The 25,493-nt window shown below is 33.8% G+C and overlaps 1 protein-coding gene across 1 annotated transcript in view; it reads left to right on the top strand.

Annotated features, from left to right (window-relative positions):
• Positions 1–25,493, top strand: part of LOC136043745 (voltage-dependent calcium channel type A subunit alpha-1-like) — a gene marked incomplete at its 3' end in the record, with an annotated part of 199,168 nt that overhangs the window by 159,181 nt on the left and 14,494 nt on the right. The window contains 2 exon segments of the mRNA XM_065728664.1: positions 12,157–12,263; positions 19,066–19,326. Of these exon segments, the coding sequence (XP_065584736.1) occupies positions 12,157–12,263; positions 19,066–19,326 (368 nt within the window).

A 25,493-nucleotide genomic window follows, 5' to 3' on the forward strand; every position in this document is an offset into this window, starting at 1 on the left:
GTTTCAATTAATAAATGTATCTTTTTTTATAAACTGTAAGATACATTCATGAATGCCCATACATCGATTGAGACTAATAGTAAACTGGTGCACACGGAAGAGTCTGTATCCTAGAATTCTGATTTCTTTTGTTTAAAAAGTGAACCTTTTTTTTCAATTTTCAATATTTTTTGGTGCAAACTGGTGCACACAGAAGAGTCAATATCTTAGAATTTTTATTTGTTTTATTTAAAAAGTTTTTTTTTCAATTTTCAATATTTTTGGTGCAAACTGGTGCACATGGAAGAGTCAATATCTTAGAATTTTTATTTCTTTTATTTAAAAAGTTTTTTTTTCAATTTTAAATATTTTTGGTGCAAACTGGTGAACATGGAAGAGTCAATATCTTAGAATTTTTATTTCTTTTATTTAAAAAGTTTTTTTTCAATTTTCAATAATTTTGGTGAAAATTGGTGCACATGGAAGAGTCAATATCTTAGAATTTTCATTTCTGTTGTTTGAAAAGTAATTTTTTTTCAATTTTCAATATATTTGGTGCAAACTAGTGCACATGGAAGAGTCAATATCTTAGAATTTTCATTTCTGTTGTTTAAAAGTAATTTTTTTTTCAATTTTCAATATGTTTGGTGCAAACTAGTGCACACGGAAAACTCAATATATTAGAGTCTTTATTTCTTTTGTTTAAAAAGTAATTTTTTTTCAATTTTCAATATTTTTGGTGCAAACTGGTTCACACGGATGAGTCAATATCTAAAAATTTTTATTTCTTTTGTTTAAAAAGTAAAAATTATTTTCCGGTAGTAATTTTGTTTTGCGTCTTCTTCTTCACTCCAATTCTTTAGGTAATAGACTCGGGAATAATTCTCCACCCTGGTGCCTACTTACGCGAGTTCTGGAATGCTATGGACGCTACCGTTGTGATATGCGCAATGGTATCATTTGCGTTTGACATGATGTGAGTTCTACAATAATTTAGGCTTATGAATATTGTCTAGCATGAGTAATAAAACAAAAGGATAGTGGTGATGCTCCTTAAGGTAGATGTCCCGTGCAAAAATTGTAAAGTAGTCTCAAGAGATTTAAATAAATTCTTAAATTAGCGACAACCTGCTTTTCATATGTCCCAACTAGGTTTCTAGAAAGTACCTATTGACATTCCTATTCCAGAAATACAGGTTAGTTTTCTTTAGTATATCTTTGCTTTTATGGTAATAATGGCTCGTTTTTCAGTTTTCACTGTCATTTTCACCTGATTTGATAAATTGGCTTCCACGGTTCCTATTAATGTTCCATTGTTTAATGTAACTGACCCATCTAAATTTTCTTGATTTATAGCGGGATTGAACAGTGAAAAAGTGGGAACACTGGGAACAGTGGGATATACAATGGGATTGAACCAAACTTTTTGCATAAGCTATCAGTTGATATACAACTGTTTGGATATAAAATTGTCAAGGATTTTAGAATTTTTCAAGGAATGTTTATTAGTTCCAACACTTGCCAAAAACGTACTTAGGTAAAAATATTAGAGATCAAAACCTTTTCATTCTTTTAATGACCTATTATTTACAGAATAAATTGTTTACTAATTAAGAACTTATAAAAAAGATCTTCATTTTCTAAAATTGGAAGCAATTAACTTGATCTTAATGCCAAACATTTCACATGCTTCAGATCAGAAACGAAAACAAACAAAGATCAGAAACAAAAAATTTTATTTCCTAAAAAATTTGGAAATAAAAAATGTTTGTTTTCTTACTGGCTTTATGTTTCTCAATCAGAAATCCATAGAATTTTAAAAACTGCATGTCCTTTTCAGTATTTGAATTACCATTCAGCATTAGCTAACCCAGCTTTGAAAAGGCAGCGCTATTTTTCGCTCCAGAAATAAGGAATTTTGTGAGTGACCGACGAAAATTAGTAAGGAAAATGAATCAATAGAATGAAAGTACACTTTTAACACAAAATTAATATTTCTTTCCTAACCTATAAAAAAAAATTTTAATTAAAAAAAAATTAATCTAGAGCCAAAACAGCAGGACATCCTTGAACAGGATGGTAAGATATGATAAAATATGCGTCTGTTTCGGCAATAGGTGACTTTCTTTCACAACGAGCTTCAAGTGGTAGATGAGAGTGGGAAGACATTGTCATCCCTGTAGTAAACCTGGTGAAAAGCAAGTTGTTGCATATCTTTTAAAGTTAAACGTGTTTAAAAAGTATTCTTCAAAACTATAAAATCTTTATGGAATACTTGTATCTATTTTTGCACGGGGTCTAGTTGTGTTCGCTCTAGCATGCTATATAGGTTTATTTTCGTAATTCCTTGAGAAAGGACCAGTATGAGCTTTTTTATGTCTTGTGCTAGATTCCTCAGTTCAAAACGAGCCTTTAAAATAATTCTAATACCACACTGGCTAAACGTGAGAAAATGAGAAAAAGTGAAGGACGTTGTGACATATCAATCAGTGAAAAAAGGAGAAAAAAGCGAATATTTTGTTCCAGACCTCCAATGCGGTATCCTCAGTGCAAATAAAAAAAAAATGTCCCCCAGGAAAAAGGTAAAAGGTAAGCTTCAAAACGCTCCAACCAATAAAAGAAAAGTGTCCTTTTTTAAGTAAAAGTGAAAAGACTATTCTGTGTGAGTTGCCTTTTTAATGTTAAATTTAGAAAAGGCTACTTTTTTTGTTTTGTGCGTTTTTTAAGTGACAAGAACATTGAAGATTATATCTGATAATTCGAACTGTTGTAGTCAAAACTTGTGATGCCATATATACCTCAAAGACTTCTAAAAGTCGGAAATTCAAATTTTTAATGAAGGTGACCTTCATATGCAGTTTTTGAGTTTTCTTTTTGAAAAGAAAAATGAGTGATAAATCAGCAAATAAAATGAGCCACGAAAACCTAGCATCAAACTTAAGAGGATTTGGTCTTCATTTGAAGGTGCAAATTGTCTTTGGAAATCAACATACTGTCAACATTTAAATTCTTATGGACGAAAATAGTTGCTAAATTTAACTGATTGTTTAGCTTATTTATTTTCTCAGTTCACCGTGGCAACGCTGACAAAAATGAGAAACTGCTCTAACAACTTTTTGATTTTGAAACAATCAAACGAAAAGTCTTAGAAAATTGTGATTTTCACGAATGAACAGACCAGAAATGGGTCCATGGGCCTAAAACATGGGTCCAAAAAACTTTATGTTTATTTCTATGTCTGCAGTACTTAAAAGTTTCTATTTAACATTGTCCCGAAGTTTTTTTTTTCTTTTTATAAATATTTTCTATATTTATTTATATATTTATTTCTATATTTATTTTTCTCTTTTAATAAATATAGAAAACTACAGCTTTACTATTATTGAACAAAATCCACTCTTTTGATGAACAGAACTTCACAGATTTTTAACAAATAAAACTTTAAATGCTTCAAAATCGGGCTTTATGTTGTCTATTCATTTTCTGTCATAGAGTTCAATAAAAGGTATATTAGTTTTACAAAATGAAGGATCATATGCTTCCAAGACCTTGAATTGCGTGTCTAAAATTCATTTTTCTCGTCTAAAAATTCATTCATCTATTCTCATTCTTGTGAAAAAGATTGAACTTGTTTTCAGAATTTTCAAATATCCCGGGGACAACACATGCTCGCACTCTCTGTTTTTTAAATAAAATAAAAAAAAAAATTCCAAAAAATTAAGGAACCAGATTACACGCTAAGGTAAGAGGAAATAATAAAGTCCCATAATACTTCAGACGTAAAACGAACAGATACAACTATTAATTAGTGAATGAACCCCGGCATGTCTTTTAATGGCGACTTGGGTTTGACCTCGACTTGGTCGATACTTCCATGAAATGAAGCACTGTGTTTTGTGAGAAGTGCTTGTCTGCGAACCTTTTAAGTGTTATATATTTAAAAAAAGTCATTGATGTATATTAGACAATATCTTATAAATCATAACTTTTCTGTCATCTCCAATGATTCAAAAGGGTTCAAAAATCACCCAGATTTTGTTTTAATCTTTTTTAATTTTTTCATTTTTTACATCGTTTTTAGATTTTTTTTTTACTCTTTTTACATTTTTAAGTGTGTTTTGTGTTAACAATTTTTTTTAGATTTTTCTTTGTTTACTCCTGACCTCAAAAATGTTAAGAAGGCTGAGATGGCTATTTTATGTTTTTCGTTTTGGTCTTTCATTGTATATCATTGTCAGAATATGGTTTTAGGTTGTAGATTTGGGCGTAATTCTTCATAAAGGTGCATATCTCCGTGAGTTCTGGAATGTTATGGACGCAGTTGTTGTCATTTGTGCTGCAGTATCATTTACGTTCGATATGATGTGAGTCTGAAATTCTCGGAGGGTGTTTGATATTAGTTAATATCCTGGAGAGACTGTATTTAGCAATATTTTACGATGCTTACAGACCAAAGCTTCTCACTTTCTCTCTCGTATTTCTATTTGAACATCTGGACAGACGTAGTATTAAACAAAATCCTGGTCTTAAGCCCGTCTTTATTGGTCTAATAAAAGTCATAGGGATTCTACAGCTTAGGAAGGTTATACGAAAACTACTGATATCAAATTTTCCATTGTTTAATATCACAGCTTAGACACCAATACGGTTATGAAAATTCCTATCTTGCCCGTGAGAAGCTTTTGCTACAAAGCTCTGAACTTGGCGCCTCTCCAAGCCCGCACTCCGACGCGTATATCGTGCTAATACATCATATGTGGGAATGCAATTTTTTTATGATGCATACGCAGCTTAGATACCAATATTGGTATCCAAGCTGTGCTGCCAGTTTCCTGTCTCCAGCCGCTAGTATCGCTACCGCGCACTGTGTACCAAAAATAATGAGGTTTCATAACTGTATTGGTATCTAAGCTGTGTTTCATATATAAGAAGTAATATTTGAAGAGATTTTCCTCCTTAACTCGCCTCTTTCTTAGTAGAGATAACAGATTAGAATAAACCACGCCTTCCTATCTTTCTGAAACAATACAAATTCCAGACCAGTCCTAATAAAAATGAAAAGGAAAAAAAATATGTTCTACTTTAGTACTCTTCGCTTATTTGTGCCTTTTTCCCTTATGCACGATATTACTAAGAATTATCAAGATTACCGATATTACCAAAATGGTGTTTAACTTATCTATAATATAAATATCTGTTAAAAGCTGAAAAAAGTAAATAAATAAACAATATGCTTAAGGGTGTACGTGGCTATCTTTTTAATGCACTAATATTAGTGGTAAATATAAAACAAATGACATCTTCCGAGACAAAAAATAATAATTACAAAAAACTGATTACAGCTAGCAAACCTCCTTTATTTCTGAAAATACTATTAATGTATCAAGTCTGAATATTAAAACAAAAATATGAAAATTATGGGTTTCCTGGTAAAAAAAAAACTAGACAAATAAATAAAAGATTTGATACCCTTTGCACCATAAATTAAAATAAATATCCAGTCATGTTTTTGTGGCAATAGAGGAATGGGCTGCAGAATCTTTTCCCTTTTGTCGAGTCTATCAATTCCAAATCAAATCCTAAAACAAAATCTACATTGGAAATCAAATTCAAAGAAAGTGAGCTCCAGACATAGAACAGTGCAGGGTGCAGTGCAGTGCATAGAACAGTGCAACTCAGAAATGACTGATCATTAACGCATCATACTAAAAGTTCATTTGGAGCGATCCTTTTTTTTAACTTAAGAGATTTCTTTTTGTACCTTTCACCTTAAGAGACTTTAAGAGAGACACTTGAGAGAACACTTCTTGGGAAAAAAATAAAGCAGAGTTTTAGCGGCCCTGGGAAAGTTATCCCGTCTACCGTGAAAATCGAATTCCTCGAAGTGAATCCTCAAAGGAGGAAACTCAAATCGACTAGATAAATCGATGCATTTCGATGAAAGCTCATTGGCAGAGCCTTTTTTAAAACTTACATGGATATATAGCAGTTTTTGCTAATGTTAGGGTTATCGCATGCTGCTACATTACAAAAAAAACGAAAATTTCATATAAATATCACGTCCTAAAATTTATTAGGTTGTTAAAGATGAAGAAAAATAATGCTTTGTATGTGAGGAACGGGGAGTCATGTTTCCTGTTAAGGCCTGTTAATTTCCCAGAAGAAATTTACTGATCCTAGGAAAAAATATTAAGATTTAAGAACTAGTGTCTAAGCTTTTAAAGAGCATATAGATTATGTTTATTGCAAATAATGCAGGGTCATCATTTTGTCTATGAAACTAGACTCTTTGGTGGACTGAAAAAAATGGATCTCTAGCACTCAATTTGGATGTTTAAAACACAATATTTTATATTTAGTAAGAACTTAATTTGATAGTAGAGTTTAGTGGCTTCTAAAAATTTGTTCTGTTTTGTGAATGCTATAATTTGCTATGCTATTATTGTAAATTCTAGTATTGTTTTTTTCTAAACATGCAAAAACAGTTGCTTTATTAGTAATTCTAATGAAGATGCTTTACATGAAAAAAAATGATGACTAAGCATTGTCTGTCCATTTACACGACGATTATTTTCGCTTTAATGTGACAAAAGTGCACTGACGTTGGGTAGGGGCATATGACTTTCGTATTAACACTGTGGGAATATGAAGAGGCTCTCTCTTTATATTATAACCTTTCTAATAAATATTCTTCAAGCTATATCTTTTTTGTACCTACGTCTTGTGTGATAAAATGAAAACCATCCTACCCACATCAGCGCAATAAGAGGATAAATCCAAAAACAAAAATTTTAAAGGAAAGCGATTATCCTCCATCCAATTCCTTTATATTATAACCAAAGAAGTCAATCAATTGATAGAACGCTCCTCCTCCATCCCAAATTATCAATATTTTCGAAGTCCTTTACATCCGCTCAGGTAATTCCTGCTCCCTTTAAATCTTTCTTTATGAGATCCTCCGACCCAAACTGTGGACGACATGCTTTCCGTTAGCCCTTGACAGCTTGCCATAAAGGAAAATCTTCGGCAATCCGTCATCCTTCATCCACAGAACGTGCCCAAGCCATCTCAATCTTTCTCTTATCATGGCCCTAGAAACCGGGATTAAACCGTGTTTTTCGTACAGCCTACTGTTTGAAATACGGTCAGTCAGCCGGGTACCCAGAACAATCCGTTGGCAATTTCTCTGGAAATTACCCTTTCCTTTCCCCTTTAGTAATAGTTAATTGAAGGAGTACAGACATATATATTTTATAAATATATTCAGTATAAAAATCTGACCCGGAAACAGAGATTAATTTAAGATTTTTTTCCATCTTTCCCTTATCCATTTAATGCAAGTGACAACCTTTGAGGATGCAAATATGTGCGTAGTTTATGGACTAGTTAAATTGTATGTTAAAAAATAAGGCATGTTCATGCAATCATATCCGGGGGCAATGCTACTCCCTTTCCTGGATAACTTAACATATGAATGCGGTCTTTTATGTGAACCTATTAAGCTCTAGAGGTCCAAGTTCAGAGTGTTAACACATCACCATTGTCATCATTTATTTTACACTAAATGTAACACAAATAAAACTTAGCAAAAAAAAAATTGGGTCCCCAGAAGCCAACTTGCGGAGGGATCAAACTCTTGTTAAACTACAAACTGACAACACTTAAGAATATGAATCAACAAAATAGAATAACCTATTAGCTAGCAACTAGAAATTGGCCAAAATCGGAAACGATAAAAAATCGGATCAAAAAGAGAAACAATAGAAAAGAGAAAAATAATTAAAGCAGGGAGAAAAGTTACTGTAAATAAGGAAAAACTTCCCAAAGACCCAACGAGAAACTGCCTTCGCGGGGAGAGATAGAGGAAGCTCAAAAGGGATAAAGATCCATAGTAGAATAAATTGATAAACAGGAAACCTCTGAGCAGCTGTTGATAAATGTTTTAGTACTTTCTAAAGATCCAAGTCTCAAATTACAGAAATCAAACTTTGTCCAATATTATGACTTGATGCCAACAACTATTTGATTTTAATTCAAATCAAATAGTTTGAGTTAAAATCAAATAATTGTGGGCATCAAGTCATGGCTCATTGTAGAAAAAGCCATGACAGATAGTCCAACTGAGTGAGAGGAAATTCTGGCATTAACCCAATTCTGGCTTTAAGACAAAAATTATTGTAATACATAAGGATTGAATGGAAAATAAAATACATTTGTGCTTGTAGATGAGTGTCCACTTTATAAAAATATAAATGGATGGTTACCTTATAAATCCAAAAATTGTTACATATACATTAATCTGGTAATTTTCAATTTTTTGCATTCCATATCTTCTATCTTAAAATAATTGTCAAAATGTTTCCTTATAATTCGACCAAATCAGCTCATAATTTTCAAGAGAAGACTTGAAATGGTGAGAACTCTACGTTTGTCCAGTGTTTCAGTTATTCTTCATCAGATTTTAGCTTTTACTGCACGAAAATAGAGCCAAAATCTTTGCGTTTGGTCTGAAGGCACCATAAGACTTGTTGTAAGGTTTGGTATTTTGCGACCCCTTGATACTTACCCTTTTGCTAACCTAATAAGCTCATTAGAGCTTAGCCTCTCCTTTCTGGTGATTATGTCACCTGTCTGTGCAGCCACGACAGGCTATAATTAGTTGACAATTAGTTAATAATAATTAGTTATATTTAGCTATTGCTTTTTTGTTGAGCTAAAATTTGAAGTTTTGCTCCGTAAATGGGATTGGGAACGTCTGATTACGTCTCCATGGTTCTAATTAGAACGTCTGATTACGTTTGATTGGGAACGTCAATTACGAACGTCTGAATACACGATGAACATAAGGTGTTTGCATGTTTAAAAAAAAACAAACAATTTCTTATCTGTAATATTGAGGACTTTATCTTTGGCAAATAATTGTGAAGCAAGTAAAAAATATTTTGGACATTGGTATTACTGATCTATCTTTCCGGTGCAATCTTTATATGACCCAATTCAAATAATAAATCTTAGGTATAATTGGAGCATTAGAATCTTGTGTAGAAAGAATTTCTTATTATTTTTTTTCTTTATTAGTCATATGTAACCTAAATTCATTAAACCCAATTTTCCACTCACCAAGTTTCGAGCGTCAGCATACTTGAAGGAGTTTTGCTGATATGCTGAGTATTTTAATTCTCAGAATGAAATTATTTAAAACATTGAAAAGTTTTGCAAATATTGAAAAGCAGTGAAGTCCATAAGTAACAGACATCTTGCCCTTGGAAAGTTGTTTCCTTGTGTGGGCCGATTCGACGATGTCAAAGAAGCCTTTCACTTACGTGTTAACAGTTTCTAAAGGCTCAAATTTATTTAAGTACAGTCCCATGAAAACCAGATTTGAACCCCTACCCCAGAATTTTCATCCGACTTGCAACAACGTAATTAAAATGCATATAGAGAAATTTTTTGTTTCACGTCCATAAACACCAGAAATTATGCTGATTAGAAAGTTCTTTACTCTTATGGGCCAGTTCAACGATGACAAAGAAGCCTTTCACTTACGTGTTAACAGTTTCTAAAGGCTCAAATTTATTTAAGTACAGTCCCATGAAAACCAGATTTGAGCCCCTACCCCAGAATTTTCGTCCGACTTGCAACAACGTAATTAAAATGCATATAGAGAAATTTTTTATGTTTCATGTCCATAAACACAGGAAATTATGCTGATTAGAAAGTTCTTTACTCTTATGGGCCAGTTCAACGATGACAAAGAAGCCTTTGACTTACGTGTTAACAGTTTCTAAAGGCTCAAATTTATTTAAGTACAGTCCCATGAAAACCGGATTTGAGCCCCTACCCCAGAATTTTCGCCTGACTTGCAACAACGTTATTAAAATGCATATAGAGAAATTTTTTATGTTTCATGTCCATAAAAACAGGAAATTATGCTGATTAGAAAGTTCTTTACTCTTATGGGCCAGTTCAACGATGACAAAGAATCCTTTCACTTACGTGTTAACAGTTTCTAAAGGCTCAAATTTATTTAAGTACAGTCCCATGAAAACCGGATTTGAGCCCCTACCTCAGAATTTTCGTCCGACTTGCAACAACGTAATTAAAATGCATATAGAGAAATTTTTTGTTTCACGTCCATATACACCGGAAATTATGCTGATTAGAAAGTTCTTTACTCTTATGGGCCAGTTCAACGATGACAAAGAAGCCTTTCACTTACGTGTTAACAGTTTCTAAAGGCTCAAATTTATTTAAGTACAGTCCCATGAAAACCGGATTTGAACCCCTACCCCAGAATTTTCGTCCGACTTGCAACAACGTAATTAAAATGCATATAGAGAAATTTTTTGTTTCACGTCCATAAACACCGGAAATTATGCTGATTAGAAAGTTCTTTACTCTTATGGGCCAGTTCAACGATGACAAAGAAGCCTTTCACTTACGTGTTAACAGTTTCTAAAGGCTCAAATTTATTTAAGTAGAGTCCCATGAAAACCGGATTTGAACCCCTACCCCAGAATTTTCGTCCGACTTGCAACAACGTAATTAAAATGCATATAGAGAAATTTTTTATGTTTCACGTCCATAAACACCGGAAATTATGCTGATTAGAAAGTTCCTTACTCTTATGGGTCAGTTCAACGATGACAAAGAAGCCTTTCACTTACGTGTTAACAGTTTCTAAAAGCTCAAATCTATTTAAGTACAGTCCCATGAAAACCGGATTTGAACCCCTACCCCAGAATTTTCGTCCGACTTGCAACAACGTAATTAAATGCATATAGAGAAATTTTTTATGTTTCACGTCCATAAACACCGGAAATTATGCTGATTAGAAAGTTCTCTACTCTTATGGGTCAGTTCAACGATGACAAAGAAGCCTTTCACTTACGTATTAACAGTTTCTAAAGGCTCAAATCTATTTAAGTACAGTCCCATGAAAACAGGATTTGAACCCCTACCCCAGAATTTTCGTCCGACTTGCAACAACGTAATTAAAATGCATATAGAGAAATTTTTTATGTTTCACGTCCATAAACACCGGAAATTATGCTGATTAGAAAGTTCTTTACTCTTATGGGCCAGTTCAACGATGACAAAGAAGCCTTTCACATAAGTTTCTAAAAGCATTAGGGGCTAAAATGTATTTAAGTACGGTACCTTCATTTTTTTAAAATATGGGCATTAAAAGAGGTTGCACCGCGCTGAATAGAAAATACACATGAAACTAGAGAGAAATTAAAATTATAAAAATAGCTGAACTAAGCACGTTATTATATTAATTTCAGGATTTATCTTGAACCGCCGAAAAAGCTCACAAGGAAGAAATACAAGATAATTGCTATGAAATTAAGTTAATAACGAACAAGTATTTAAATAACCTACCCTTGTTTCTCGGTAATTAGCATGAACATCCCTATTCGACAAACGCACTTGGGCAATTGCTCTAGTTTTTTAAAAGATATATTGCTGAGAGCGAGGCCCTCTTGACGCAATCTATGCCTGTTTCAGGTTAGTTTGACGTGTTCCTCCATTTCCCAGTGTTAATATCTAATTATAGAATATGCAGACCTGTGTTCTCCAGAAACTCAATTGCAGTTTATGTTATAAATTTTCTGTGCTCATTAACTAGTGGTAACAGTTCGATAGGTGTTGAAGAAAATTACTATAAATCTCTGTGGGGAGGGATTTGACGCTCAAAAATGAGTTTCCTATGGTCTTGGCTTTGATGGTAACTAAGACCTTATAATAATACGGCTCCAAATGCTTATGAAACTACTTTAAGAAACCCAAGATGATTTAGATTCATCATGAAAAGAATGTACTGGGTGTATACCATGAGCGCCACCCCTAAAGTTATTACGGTAGTAAACGCTACCAAGAACTTTGTTTTACCAAATTGAAGTGAAATTATTTTTTATTTACTTTTTTTACACACTTAAAGACTCTTTAGTTTCCATGAGGGTGTCACTGTCGACCACGAACCCCCTCCCTGCCTGTATTCTTGCCCAAAATTATAGACATTTGACTATATCTCCATAGGCTTTATTCTGCTGAAATTGGAAAGAAGCGTGTCTATTGAAAAAAAAATACCACAATTTGGACTATATTATTATAAGGTCTTTGAATGGAAATCAAAGCGCATTGTCGCTTTTAATGCTTACTTTTTTCTTATAGGTGATAGATTTAGGAGTAGTATTCCATCCAGGGTCCTATTGTAGAGACCTCTGGAATATCTTAGACGCTACAGTTGTAATTTGTGCCCTCGTCGCCTTTGCTTTCTCGTAAGTATTTAGAAGGCGTTCATTCGTTCATCTATAACTTTTTCACTTTCATTCATATTTTCTCTAATCACCGCTAAATTTTATCAAAAGGTACTTTTGTATTTCAAAATGTATTGAACAAGAAAACGGGTAATGAGCCATATATTTTCAAAGGAATCTGAGACGGTCTGGATTAGTTGCTGGATAAGCTACACCTGGTATGCTGACTTAATAAGATTACTGACTTTATATGTGCCATCTATAAAAAATGTATATAACCAAAAAATGTATCTCTAAAATGGGAAAGACAGGTGAAATTGCGTGCAGAGAATCAAAAATTGTGAAATATGACGCAACTTCAGGAGTTTGTAAACAAGCTATTTTTACACTATAGTACACATTTTACGGATTACACACAAATAACTTAATAGGAAGCTTATAAGTCGGATAACAGATACTCGAATGCACTCTTGACACCTACGGAATGGGAAGTTAAGAATTAATGTGTAACCTGTTCGTAGTGTTTATCTATCATAGTTAAGAGAGATACACAGGCTGAACCCATAAAGTGGGGTTGAAAGGGACAGGGGAACGATTGCCCCTCTCCTAACCTTTTGAACCTTTTCCTAGATTTTAAGAAGCGCGTTTCACCCTACATTTTTATAAATTGACCCTCCTAACGCAGATGACCACTTTCTATACTGAATTTCTTCATGGCTCTTAAAACCTTTCTCACTCTCTTAAGAAAAAAACTACTACTATTACTACTTATAACTAACCGCAGCACCAAGCTGCCTGAGGCCAACACAGCTAAGCACGCTCATCCTCCACCCCAATCTCTTCAGAGCCTTCCTCTTTTCACCCTCTCAATGAGTTCCTATTTCCTTTAGATCTTCCCTTATGATATCCTCCTAGTCCAGACGCGGACGATCTGCTTTCCGTTAAGTCCTACATGGTTGGCTGAAAAGCAAGATCTTCGGCAATCCGTCATCCTTCATCCGCTGAACATACCCTAGCCATCTCAACCTATCTTTCGATATAGCCCAGGAAAGCGGGATTGAACCACACTTTTCGTACAGTCTACTGCTTGACATATGATCAGCCAGCCAGGTACCAAGAAAAATCTGTAGGCCATTCCTCTCGAAAACATCTAGTAAATCTTCATCCGCTTTTCGGAGAGCCCATGCTCAGAGCTATATTTGGCCACTGTCATCACTGTACCTTCCAATATTCTATAGTCCTGGTTGCATCTTCCTATTTTTCTAAACTTTTTTTAATTGTGAAAAAAATAGCCTGAGCCTTGGCTATTCTACTTTTCACATCTTCACTGCTCCCATGTTCTTTACTAAAAATACTATCAATGTAAGTAAAGCTGCCCACCTGATCAGTCTTTTCGTTACCCAACGTTATCTTTTCATCTTCACTTATTCTTAGCCTTAGTGACTTAGGCTTCTCAACATTAATTTTCAAGCCTATTCTAGCACCCTGAACTCACGAAACCTCTTAAAGCTCATGCATTTTGCTCACAGTTTTATCAAGGATGCTTAAATCATCAGTATAATCTAAGTCCAGGAGAGTTATTCCTCTCCATTTGATTCCGTGGTCTCCCATATCCTTTCCTGTTCTCCTTAAGACAAAGTCCATCAAAATGATCCAAAGGGGGATAGAACATAGCCCTGCTTAAATTCTGATTTAATACAAAACCAGCTGCAACCTCATTTTCTACCTTAATCGCAGTAGTATTATTCTCGTAAATAGCACTAATCACTTTAATGTATTTCTCTGTTATACCAAATAAGGATTATAGCTTTGCTAAGGCTATTCTAACAATAGAAACGAACTCTTGCTCATAACCTATAAAATTGAGGACGGAAGGTGGTTGACAGCTAAGGCACTTCTAAACTATTAACCTAAGAGTAAAAATTTGGTAGAAAAATCCTCTACCTTTTCTAAAACCGCACTGTTCTTCCCTTAAAACTTTGTCTACAGTATCTGTCAGACTAGAAAGTATCATATTATTCAGTAATTTGCTACCTAGACAGACTAGACTAATGACTCGATAATAACGACAGTCACTCTTATCGCCTTTCTTAAACAGTGGTTTAATTAAGGTTTTCCTAAAATCGTTAGGTACTTCTTTTTTTCAAAAATCATATTCATAATCTCCAATAACTTATTTCTAACCTCGGAGCCACCATATTTGAGAAACTCATTTACCACACTATCAGCATCTTGTGCCTTATTATTTTTTAATACTTATAGTACAGTCACTAATTCTCCTAACGGATGTTAAATCATCCGTATCTCGTACCCCATATCGCTCCGTATCCGTATCTCGTATCGCCAACCCGTATCTTGGGTTAGCACATTCTCAGAATGTTCCAAACATCTCTCCTTAACTCTTTCCTTATCACTAATTGTGGCCCCGTTAATATCTTTAACTGGGACAGGTCCGGATTGAATACTCCCTCTCAATTTTGTTATCATGACAGTATAATATTTTACTATTATGCCGTCTAGCTGTATCTTCCAGATCCTTGGCAATTTTATCCATGGCCTCCACTTATCATCTCCTTAGTTCATATTTTAATGCTTTCTCCACTTATTCATTTTGTTTTCATATGATCTATCGCTCAAATAATTCTTGTACAAAACCCTTCTCCTCTCTATTAAATATAAAGCTTTTTCACTAATATTCCTAGCTGCAGTCTAAGTCTGCTTCAGTCTGCAGCTGCAGTCTGCTTTCTCCCTTAAGACACCATCAGCAACTTTACAAATTGTTTTTTCTAAAATCATGCCAACCATCTTCCACACTGTCAAATTTTAAACTCTCAAGTTTAGCATTCAATTGTTGTTCCCAACTTCCTGGGAACTTCCTGTTCCCAGGAAGCTTCTCTCAAATTCTCATCGTGGATTTTACTAGCGTCGCAAATTCTCAGAGGTAGTTATCCATCCGAAATTTCAGATTTTAAATTAACCCTGGACACTACTAGATGGTAATCTTTACTTTTAACATCAATAACAGCACTCCTATATACCCATGTATCTTGTATTAATCCTGCAAGTCTTCGACTTACTATAACATAATCTATAAGGTTTGCTGTCTTACCGTCACGTGAGTAAAATGTCAACTTATGGGATATTTTATGACCAAACACCGTATTGGCTACAACTAGATTGTTATTCCTACGAAATTATAAAATTTTATAGCCTACATTAAATTTACCTAAGCTAGGATACAATCTATCCCTATTTTTACCTGACTGGGCGTTAGAATCTCCTAGTAAAATCATCATATTTCTACGTGGCACCCTGTCTATTTGCTCCTGTAACTGTAAGTAAAATTCATCTGAGTCACTAGTATCTCCGTCAGTTGATTCAATAGGGGCATATACTACTATAACTCATACCCTGAACTTCTTAGTCTTAAAATGAGCAATTAATATTCTATTATTAATACCTTCCCAGCCTAAAGAAGACTTTGCAGCTTCCTTATTCATCATGAGCCCTACTCCCTGTCTATGTACTCCATCTTTCCTGACCGAGTAAACAAATTCCATATCACCTAATTTCATGCTTCATACTCTCTGAGTTCTTCAGACAAATGTCAATACGACAGTTGTTTTTTAACGTCGTAGCATTCCAAGTTCCAATTTTCATGTTCTTTAAATCATCGAAATTGTTTTGGCCCCAGGAAAAGCAATGATCCCGGATACCAGTGCAGGACGGGGATCAACACATCTTTTCAAGTCCACATCGAAGCGCTTAAGCTGACTTAGAACCGAACAGCAATAAGTCCCCGGGACCTCCAGTATGAATAGAGGCTTTGTGCAATCCTGGGCCCATCTTGGTCACAACATGGTTTTAAGCACTTGGTGATGCTCTTCTATCAGCAGGAGTCGAAGAACTGCACAGACAGTCCCGAGCCTATTACCTCTGATGCATTATATATTCATGCCTACAAATATTTTGCTACTACGGGAAAACAGCCGATAGTAGATAAATTAGCTAAGAAGAGGTTTTTCAGCCCGAAAACGCCCGTCAAAACAAACCAAGCCCAGAAAAACTATCCATTAATCAGAATCCCTTGTTAATGCTGTGTCGTTTACTAGGCTATAATTTCCTTGAGGGACGCTACTCCTTAAGTGGGAATAGAGTTGACCGCAAGGTCCCCAGTCTTGCAGGTACCCCGAAAGGGTCGAGGCAGCCCTTTGCAGAGGCCGTTGTTCATAGATCTGGATCTTTCGCCCTTCCGCAGTTGTGCTCCTATAGAGGATATTACACGATGGATATTATGACATCCCACGATGGTGTTCTGAGTGACCATGCAATTTAACCCATAACTGGGCGAAGGTTTGTGACTCATGGGACGTATGGACACGCCGTTGAGCCTTGTTGAGTGTATTTTGAGGAATCTTATTCCCCCTTCACCTGTATATATGGCCCTGGGCGAGGATGCCCCGGTTTCTACTATTGACTCCCAGGGACAAGGTCCCCCTTGGTCTGTGCCTCCTATGGAGGTACCATACATGTCTGTTGGGCGTTCCTCTATCACCACCTGGGGACACGCTGGGTGGCTGGGGGAGGCCCCTATAAATGGAAAAAAGGCTCTTTTGAAGCTCTTCTCAAGAGAGTTTTCCTGGAATTGTCTAAAGTTTCCGATTTCCCTTTCAATTTTGATTTTCAAGAATTATCTATTCCTGATTTTTCAATTTACAGCAGTAATTGACAAAATGGATTTTTTCGAAATTCTTTCGAATTTTCTCAGGCTCCAGAATCGCTTTGGTGGGAGACCAAAGCTTACGATCACCAGATTTTTGACATAATCAACGTTATTAAGGATGAAGCTTCGACAATAATGGACAATATATCAAGGCCGTATCCAGGGGTAGGGGGTAGTGGGTTTGAACCCCCCGCCCAGAATTTTTGTCCGACTCGTAAGAAAGTAACAAAAACGTTTTTAAACAGATTGTTTATTAAGTTTTTGTGTTACCCTCCTATTCTGAAAACATCCCCCCGAAAAACTCCTGGATACGCCCTTGCCTTTTATTATGTGCTTTCCCCTTTTCCCCCTTTTTCGTGATTTCTTATGAATTACCCCCTAATAGAAAGCTCGGTTCTCTGAAATCTCCCTGAGAATTCGATTTCTTAAAACTTTAATGAAACAACTGATATATATATATATATATATATATATAGATATATATATATATATATATATATATATATATATATATATATATATATATATATATATATATATATATATATATATATATATATATATATATATATATATATATATGAAAAGAGAAATCACCCGTGCAATATATATTAACAAATGTATATTAATATTTGTATACGAATTTTAACAAAAAAGGCAAATAATTGATATATTTTAACTGTGGTCAATTTTCAAGGATATTCTTGAGAATTCAGCTTTTCGGGATGGGGGGGGGGTTAGCCTAGTAATACCCCAGAAATTTGAAAAATAATAAATAATTATCGATATTTTAATATTACTTTCTTAGCAGAGTTAACTGATTAATTATTTAATTTATTAAATTTCGACGACTGAAGGTAATATATTTGACTTGTAATTTAGAACTTTTAAAGCTTGAAAAACAAGTAAGTGCTTCTGCATGATTTAGAATTAGGGAATCTAGAACAATAGCTCAATGTAAGGCTCGTACATAAAAGGCGGTTTTGTGGCCCGTGATGGCCCTCGACCAAAGCATCCAGATTTTAGTTAATTTTACAACAATTTTCGTCTTTAGTTTGCCTGTTTGTTCTTGTACTTTTTGGATTCCTCTCCCTCTCCTTCAAAAATCAGTAGTGTCAGTTTGATGTCAAATATTTTGATTGTTGCTTTTTGTTTCAAATTTTCTGTATTTTATCGCTCAATTTAAAATGCCTTCCAGAAAAGAAAAATTTTCACAAGAAGAGCTTTTTATGGTTCAAAATATGCAGAAGACTTTAAGTTTGGTTTGGTAGACCACATGTTTATATGATATATATATATATATATATATATATATATATATATATATATATATATATATATATATATATATATATATATATATATATATATATATATTATCACAAAATAGATATTTCTTCTTATGAATGTCAACTTTCATACATGAAATCCTTCTGAAAATTTTGGAATTACCAGAAGGTTCTTTTGTCTTTACTTGACTGAAAATAAAAGATGAAAATTTGATAGTTCATGCCTAAGGAAAAAAGTATATTTATGCTATCATAAAGATTTGCTTTTGAAGAATAAGAAAAATTGACAGTCTAATTTTAATTTGTTTTTCCTAGAGTTTGATACACCCTAAAATATGTTTGCTTTTAAACAAATGATCTTATGACAAGAAAATATATATTGGACTTTGTCTAGTTTTAAGCTTCTTTTTTATTGTAACAAACATTTGTTTGAATTTTTTATTTGAACTTGTAACATTACCATATTTTACTGCTTCTATGTAAAACAAAAAGACGACTAAATTTTTTTTTCTTAAAAACAAAAATGTTGTCCTATTAAATTAAAAGATTTTAAGTTCCAAAGGAATATGGTTTTAAAGTGAAACTTCACGTATAAAGCAGTAATTTATTTTAAAAAGATAATTTTAAAAATTTGCGAAAATTCGCTATCTATATCTTGTAAATAATATTTTCAATAATTATTTAATTATGCATCATTAAAAAAAATATAGTTAGTGAGTTATTTATAAGTTTGCCATGAAAAGCTAATTGTATTTTTTTTTTCATTAGCTTACGAAAAAAACTAATAATTTCTATTTTTGTTCAAAAATAGGGGAAGTTCGACCGGTCAAAATTTGAGTACAATCAAGTCTCTCCGAGTGCTCAGAGTTCTTCGACCTTTGAAGACAATCAAACGAGTTCCAAAATTGAAAGCTGTCTTTGATTGCGTTGTCAACTCCCTGAAGAACGTATTTAATATTCTAATTGTCTACATGCTTTTCCATTTTATCTTTGCTGTTGTTGCTGTGCAGCTTTTCAATGGAAAGTTCTTTTACTGCACCGACGAAAGCAAAATGACAGCAGCAGATTGTCAGTAAGTTACTTTTTTTATTATTTATTATTTTATTTTTATTTTTTATATTTTTTTTTATTATTTTATTTTTTTTTTGTTAAATATTAACACTGATAAATTCCGACTTATAAATCGATTCTGGTAAAAATGGACATTTTCTTTTTTCCTTTTTGTGTGTGAAGATATAAGTTTAAAACAAGAAAGTGAACAGAAATAGACATCAGATTGTCAATATTATCAATTTTCTTTTCACTGTAAAGCCAAGCACTGACAGAAGTTGACATTCGCTGTAGCAGCGACCTTGAAATCGTATAATGAAATAAATTAAGGGTAGACATTGTGTTTGAAAGATGAAATCAAAGAGAATGATATTCTTAGGGTCATCGAGTCAGTATGGGTTTTCGACAGCCAGATTTTGTGTCACCTAATGAAAGAAAAAAATGTTGTTTGGCAGATGTTCTCTTTAAAAGAGGAAAAGAAAAGGATGAAAATAAATTAAAGTGATAGTTTCATGTTGTCAATAGGGGATCATTTATCTATCACTTCAAAGCTAGGTTTCGATATTTGTTGTCAACAATTGCTTCGGCAACCGGATCCGCTTTACCCTATGAAAATATTAAATAAAAAAACAAGTTTTTTAACTGAAAGTAAGGAGCAATATTGAAACTCAAAACGAACATAAATTATTCGTACAAGAACGGTTGCACCCTCCTCAATACCTTGCTCTTTACGCTAAAGTTGTAGGTGCTTTTTAAAAAGCTTCCTATTCTACTTAAACGGCCCCTGAGTTTCAGTAGCCGTTCTTAAAAATTTGAGAAAACAGTCGAACTGTAGCGTAAAGAGCAAGGTATTGAGGAGGGGGTAACCCTTCATATACGAAACAGTTTCTGTTCGTTCTGAGTTTTAATATTGCCCTTACTTTCAGTATAAAAAAACTCGTTTTTATTGAGTTTCTGATCGATTTTTCAAATCGTCCGGCGTAAAGTGCAATACGTTTGATTTTTCAAATTTCGTCCAACGTAAACTGCACCCCCTTGATCAAATTCCCTCCAAACAGTTCCACCCTTGCTGAAAATCCCCACTCCCTGTAAAATTTCTTGCCGACGATTCAGCCTGAAAAATTCTACTTAGCATACTTTCATTTGAAAAACACTTTAATCTCTAATTGGTTCTTGATCACTCCCAAAATTTCCCCTTTCGGATCCAGGAAATTAAGGCACACGGAAAATAGCCCCCAGATATATCCCCCGGAACATCTTCACTTGCAAAGCTGAGTTGGCAAAGAGATCGTAAGACAATTAAAAATAATTTTGTACAGGAATTCTGTCAAATCCCCTAGTTTAAAATCTCCCCTGGAAAATTCCCTCCCCCCCGGATATTTTCTTCCGCGAGGAAGATTTTGTGTTCTCCCATTGCCTTTGCTGTGCCCCTTAGGAAAGACTCAATTAAAATTATCCATTTAAGTCGGGATAGGACGCAGCCCTGCCTAACTCGCGATCAAACAGTTCTTGATAACAAACTGCAAAAAATTTTTAATGCTGATTTTGAATATATAAGTTTCATCAATTTTAGTCTTATCCATCAAATGTTACGATCATGAGAAAATTTGCCTTATTTTTGAAAATAGGAGGAAACATCCCCTAAAAGTCATAGAATATTAACTAAAATCACATCATCAGGTCAACACTCTCTAAAAAACATAGAATCTTAACAAAAATCACACCATCAGATTCAGCGTATCAGAGAACACTACTGTAGAAGTTTCAAGCTCCTATTTAAAAAAAATGTGGAATTTTATATTTTTTGCCAGAAGATAGATCTCGGATGTGTGTTTATTTGTTTGTTTGTTTGTTGTTGTTTTTTTGTTGTTTTTTTTTTCTCTAGGGATGATTGTATCGACCCATTAGTCCTAGAATGCCGCGACAGGACTCTTTCTAACGGAAATTAAGAGTTCTAGTGGCCTTTTCAAAAAATTGGAGGGAACCTAGGTCCCCTCCCACGCACATCTTTCTCCAAAGTCACCGGATAAAAATTTTGAGATAGCCATTCTGTTCAACTTAGTCGAAAACCTATTAACTCTGTCAATAGGGACGAATTAATCCTCCACAGTCCACGGGGAGGGGCTGGAAGTTACAAATTTTTAATATTGTTTACATATACTAATGGTTATTATAAAGTGTAGAGACCTTTTCAGGGGGAATTTTCCGCGTTGGGTGAGAAATGGTTGTAGGGAGGGGGTTACACGAGAGGATCTTTCAATGGGGGATTTATCATGAGGGAAGAGAATTTCCATGAAGGGGGTGCTGGATTTTCTAATATTATTTAAAAAAAAAAACAATAAGAAAATAAATAAAAAAATTCCAACTGGGAGTAATGAGCAGCATTAAAACTTAAAACGAACATAAAATATTACGTATATTAGGTGGTTCGTCCCCTCCACAATACCTTGCTCTTTACGCTAAAGTATTTTTAGTAGTTTCAATTATTTATTCTACAGCCTTTGTGATTCAGGGGTTGTTCTTAAAGATTTGGGACACAATTCCATCTTTAGTGTAAAGGGTGCTGTATGGACGAGGGGGCGAACCCCCTCATATACATAATAAAGATACACAAATATAGAAGTTCGCTACGTAAGTTAACTTGTAAGGTACGTATGTTTATTAATAACAAAAACGTGTGTAAAAAAATAAAAAAAGCTAGTTGTAGTTTTAAGTTGTCAAAAATGGGTGGCAACTAGGCCTCTTCTCCAACCCCTTTTTGTAGCAAAATCGTCGGATTAAAAACTATAAGAAAGCCATTCAGCAAAACCATATTAATATGTAAATTTCGTTCAACTAATTTATGTCCAGTGAGCCAAAATCAAAACCAATCTTAATTCATAAACGTTCAGAAATCAAATTAAAAAAACTATTTTTTTAAACTGCGAGTTAGGAGCGACATCAAACTTAAAACGAACAGAAATTATTCCATATATGAAAAGGGGTGATTCCCTTCTCAACGCCACGCTCTTTACGCTAAAGTTTTGGTCAATGTTCCTATTACCTGAACAATTGTTTAGGGTCATGAAGCTATTTTTAATAGATGCATTTTGACTTTTTGAACATCTTTTCTCTCTTGCAAAACTACCGAAAACTCACCGTTATGGAGTTATTCCGGCCCAAATATTCTTGCATTTACACATATAGAACTGTAATCATTTTCGTTTTCGTTGATCGGATATTTGAAATCGCGAATCTGTAATAGTTTAGAAACAAATTTGGGCTATATATTTGCACATTAGGGGGGGGGGGGGGGTGATAAAGCATAGCATATATTAAATACGTAAACTAACCATTGCTGTATTTGATATATGCTATGCTTTACCCCCCCCCCCCCCCCTAATGTGCAAATATATAATAACTCCATAACAGATTTTTTATTGTTTTAAAAAGTAGAGTTGTGACAAAGAGTTAAACTTTAGTGTAAAGAGCGGGGCGTTGAGGAGGGGACAACCCCTTTTATATACATAATAATTTGTGTTCGTTTTAAATTTCAATATGGCTTGTTTCTTTTTAATAATGCCGAAGACCACACTGCCTTTCCATAATACAACCACAGAAGAGAGAATAATGAGGACTTCTTTCCCAAGACATTGAACCAACAAAACCTATTTGAATATTTTGACCCTATATCTAAGGGTCGTCTTCAGCAAAGAAAAAAATAAACAATAAAACACTTACAATAAAAGCTCTCGGCTAAAAACCCTTTTTTTAAAAAACAGCTTTGGCATCATTACTTCTTAACCAAAAGTTCAGCCAAGACTGTGTGATAAAAGCTAACATTTTACAAGCTAAAAAGGTTCATTCATTGAACTAACTGTATTTATTAAAAATTGGAATAATTTCTTATTGCGATATTTGCCTTCTCTGCAGCTAATCTTGTAGTTCTTTTGGGATTGGGCTTGTTTTTATTCGTTCTTATTTTTGTTTTATTTTGAATTATATTATTTTCTATAATTAATTTTGTGTACATAGGGTTGAGTGTGTATTCACCCAAGTCTCTATTTAGGGATGTATTATTATTTCAGTTTCTTGGAAACTTGGAAATTGGGCCCTGGATTCGTATTTTTTGGGGGCGTTTCACGGACGACGTTATTTCAGTTTGGAATAATGGCGAAAGTGAACTTAAACGTTTTCTAGAACATTTAAATACTTACGATAGAAACCCGCAATTCACTCTAGAAACCGAAGCAGATGGAAAAATACCTTTTTTAGACGTATTGATAATACGCAGTGTGAATAAACTTGATTTTATGGTTTACAGAAAAGCTAAGCATAATAATAGACACCTTCACTTCAAATCTAACCATCCTCCACAGATTAAAAGAGGTGTGGTAATATCTCTTGTGGATAGAGTACTTAATATTTGTTCAGAGCCGTTTGTTAAAAGAAAATTAAGTTTTATTACAGACATTTTGGCAACGGGTACCCAATTTCTCTCATAAATACTATTATTGCTCATAGATTAAATACGCATTCTTTTAAAGCCTTAAATCACACACCAGAAAACGATTCGAATAAACCCACAAGCACGATTTACCTACCTTATATTCCGAAAATTACTTCAAAACTGAAAAAAGTTTGTTTAAAAAACAATTTACGTGTTTTATTCACAAGTAATTTAAGTATAATGAATCTTCTCAATTTTAGTAAGGATAAAACCCCAGTTATTCGTCTAAGAGGGGTGTATCAAATACCATGTAGTTGTAGAAATTATTACATTGGTCGAACCCACCAAAATTTAGGAACAAGATTACAGTAACACAAAAAAAAGAATTGAAAAAGCATTAGAATCTAGAAATAAATCCATATCTTTCGATTCAGCTTTAAGCAATCATATTTTTGAAAATCCAAACAATTATGTTCTATTTGACGATACAATTCTAATTAGCAATGGCCTAGGAATTAAACAAACTGTCCGCGAGGCAATCGAAATCAAACGAAACTTAAATAATAATACATCCCTAAATAGAGACTTTGGTGAATACACACTCAACCCTATGCACACAAAATTAATTATAAAAAATAATATAATTCAAAATAAAACAAAAATAGGAACGAATAAAAACAAATGCAAACCCGAAAGAACTACAAGATTAGCTGCAGAGAAGGCAAATATCGCAATAAGAATTTATTCCAGTTTTTAATAAATACAGTTAGTTCAATGAATGAACCTTTTTAGCTTGTAAAATGTTAACTTTTATCACACAGTCTTGGCTGAACTTTTGGTTAAGAAGTAATGATGCCAAGGCTATTTTTTTTTAATGGATTTTTAGCCGAAAGCCTTTATTGTAAGTGTTTTATTGTTTATTATTTTCTTTGCTGAAGAAGGCCCTTAGATATAGGGCCGAAATATTCAAATAGGTTTTGATGGTTCACTGTCTTGGGAAAGTAGTCCTCATTATTCTCTCTTCTGTGGTTGTATAACTTGTTTTTTTATTTAATTTAATAAGAAACAAGCTACTAACCTCATTTCCTACCCTAACCACTGCAATGTTGTTCTCGTACATGGCAATAATCACCTTGATGAATTTATCTGGTATACCATATAACCTTCGCTAAAGGTCTTCTATCAGCTTTATCAAATACTTGCTCATAATCTATAATACTAAGAACTAAAGGGGTTTGATGACTCAGCACTTTTTAATTATTAATCTAAGAGTTAAAATTTGATTATCGCATCCTTCCTATAACCACACTGTTCTTCTCTTAAAACTTCATATACAGCATCTTCAAGTCTGAAAGTATCATCATAATAAGTAATATTTTTCCTATAAAAACCAGACTAATGTCGCTATAATTACCACGCTCACTCTTATCACCTGTCTAATGGAGGGCCTAATTAGAGGTTTCCAAAGACCACTAGGTACTTCACCTTTTTCAAAAATCAACTAAAAAATCTTCAGAAACTTATCTCTAACCTCACAACCACCGTATTTGAAATACTCACTTACCACACTATCAGCACTTGGGGTGTTAGTGTGTGTTTTTTATCCTTTTAGTTCTGTAACTAATTTATCTTCACGAAATAAATCTTCATTCACATGAGTTACAAGTGTCACAAATTTTTTTATTTTTCTCAATATTTGTTTGTGTAAGTCTATCAAACAGTTCGTTGTAACGAACTGTAGTAAGGAGCGACCCGGCTCA

This window comes from Artemia franciscana, unplaced genomic scaffold (genome assembly GCF_032884065.1).
Source record: "Artemia franciscana unplaced genomic scaffold, ASM3288406v1 Scaffold_904, whole genome shotgun sequence".
Taxonomy (NCBI): domain Eukaryota; kingdom Metazoa; phylum Arthropoda; class Branchiopoda; order Anostraca; family Artemiidae; genus Artemia; species Artemia franciscana.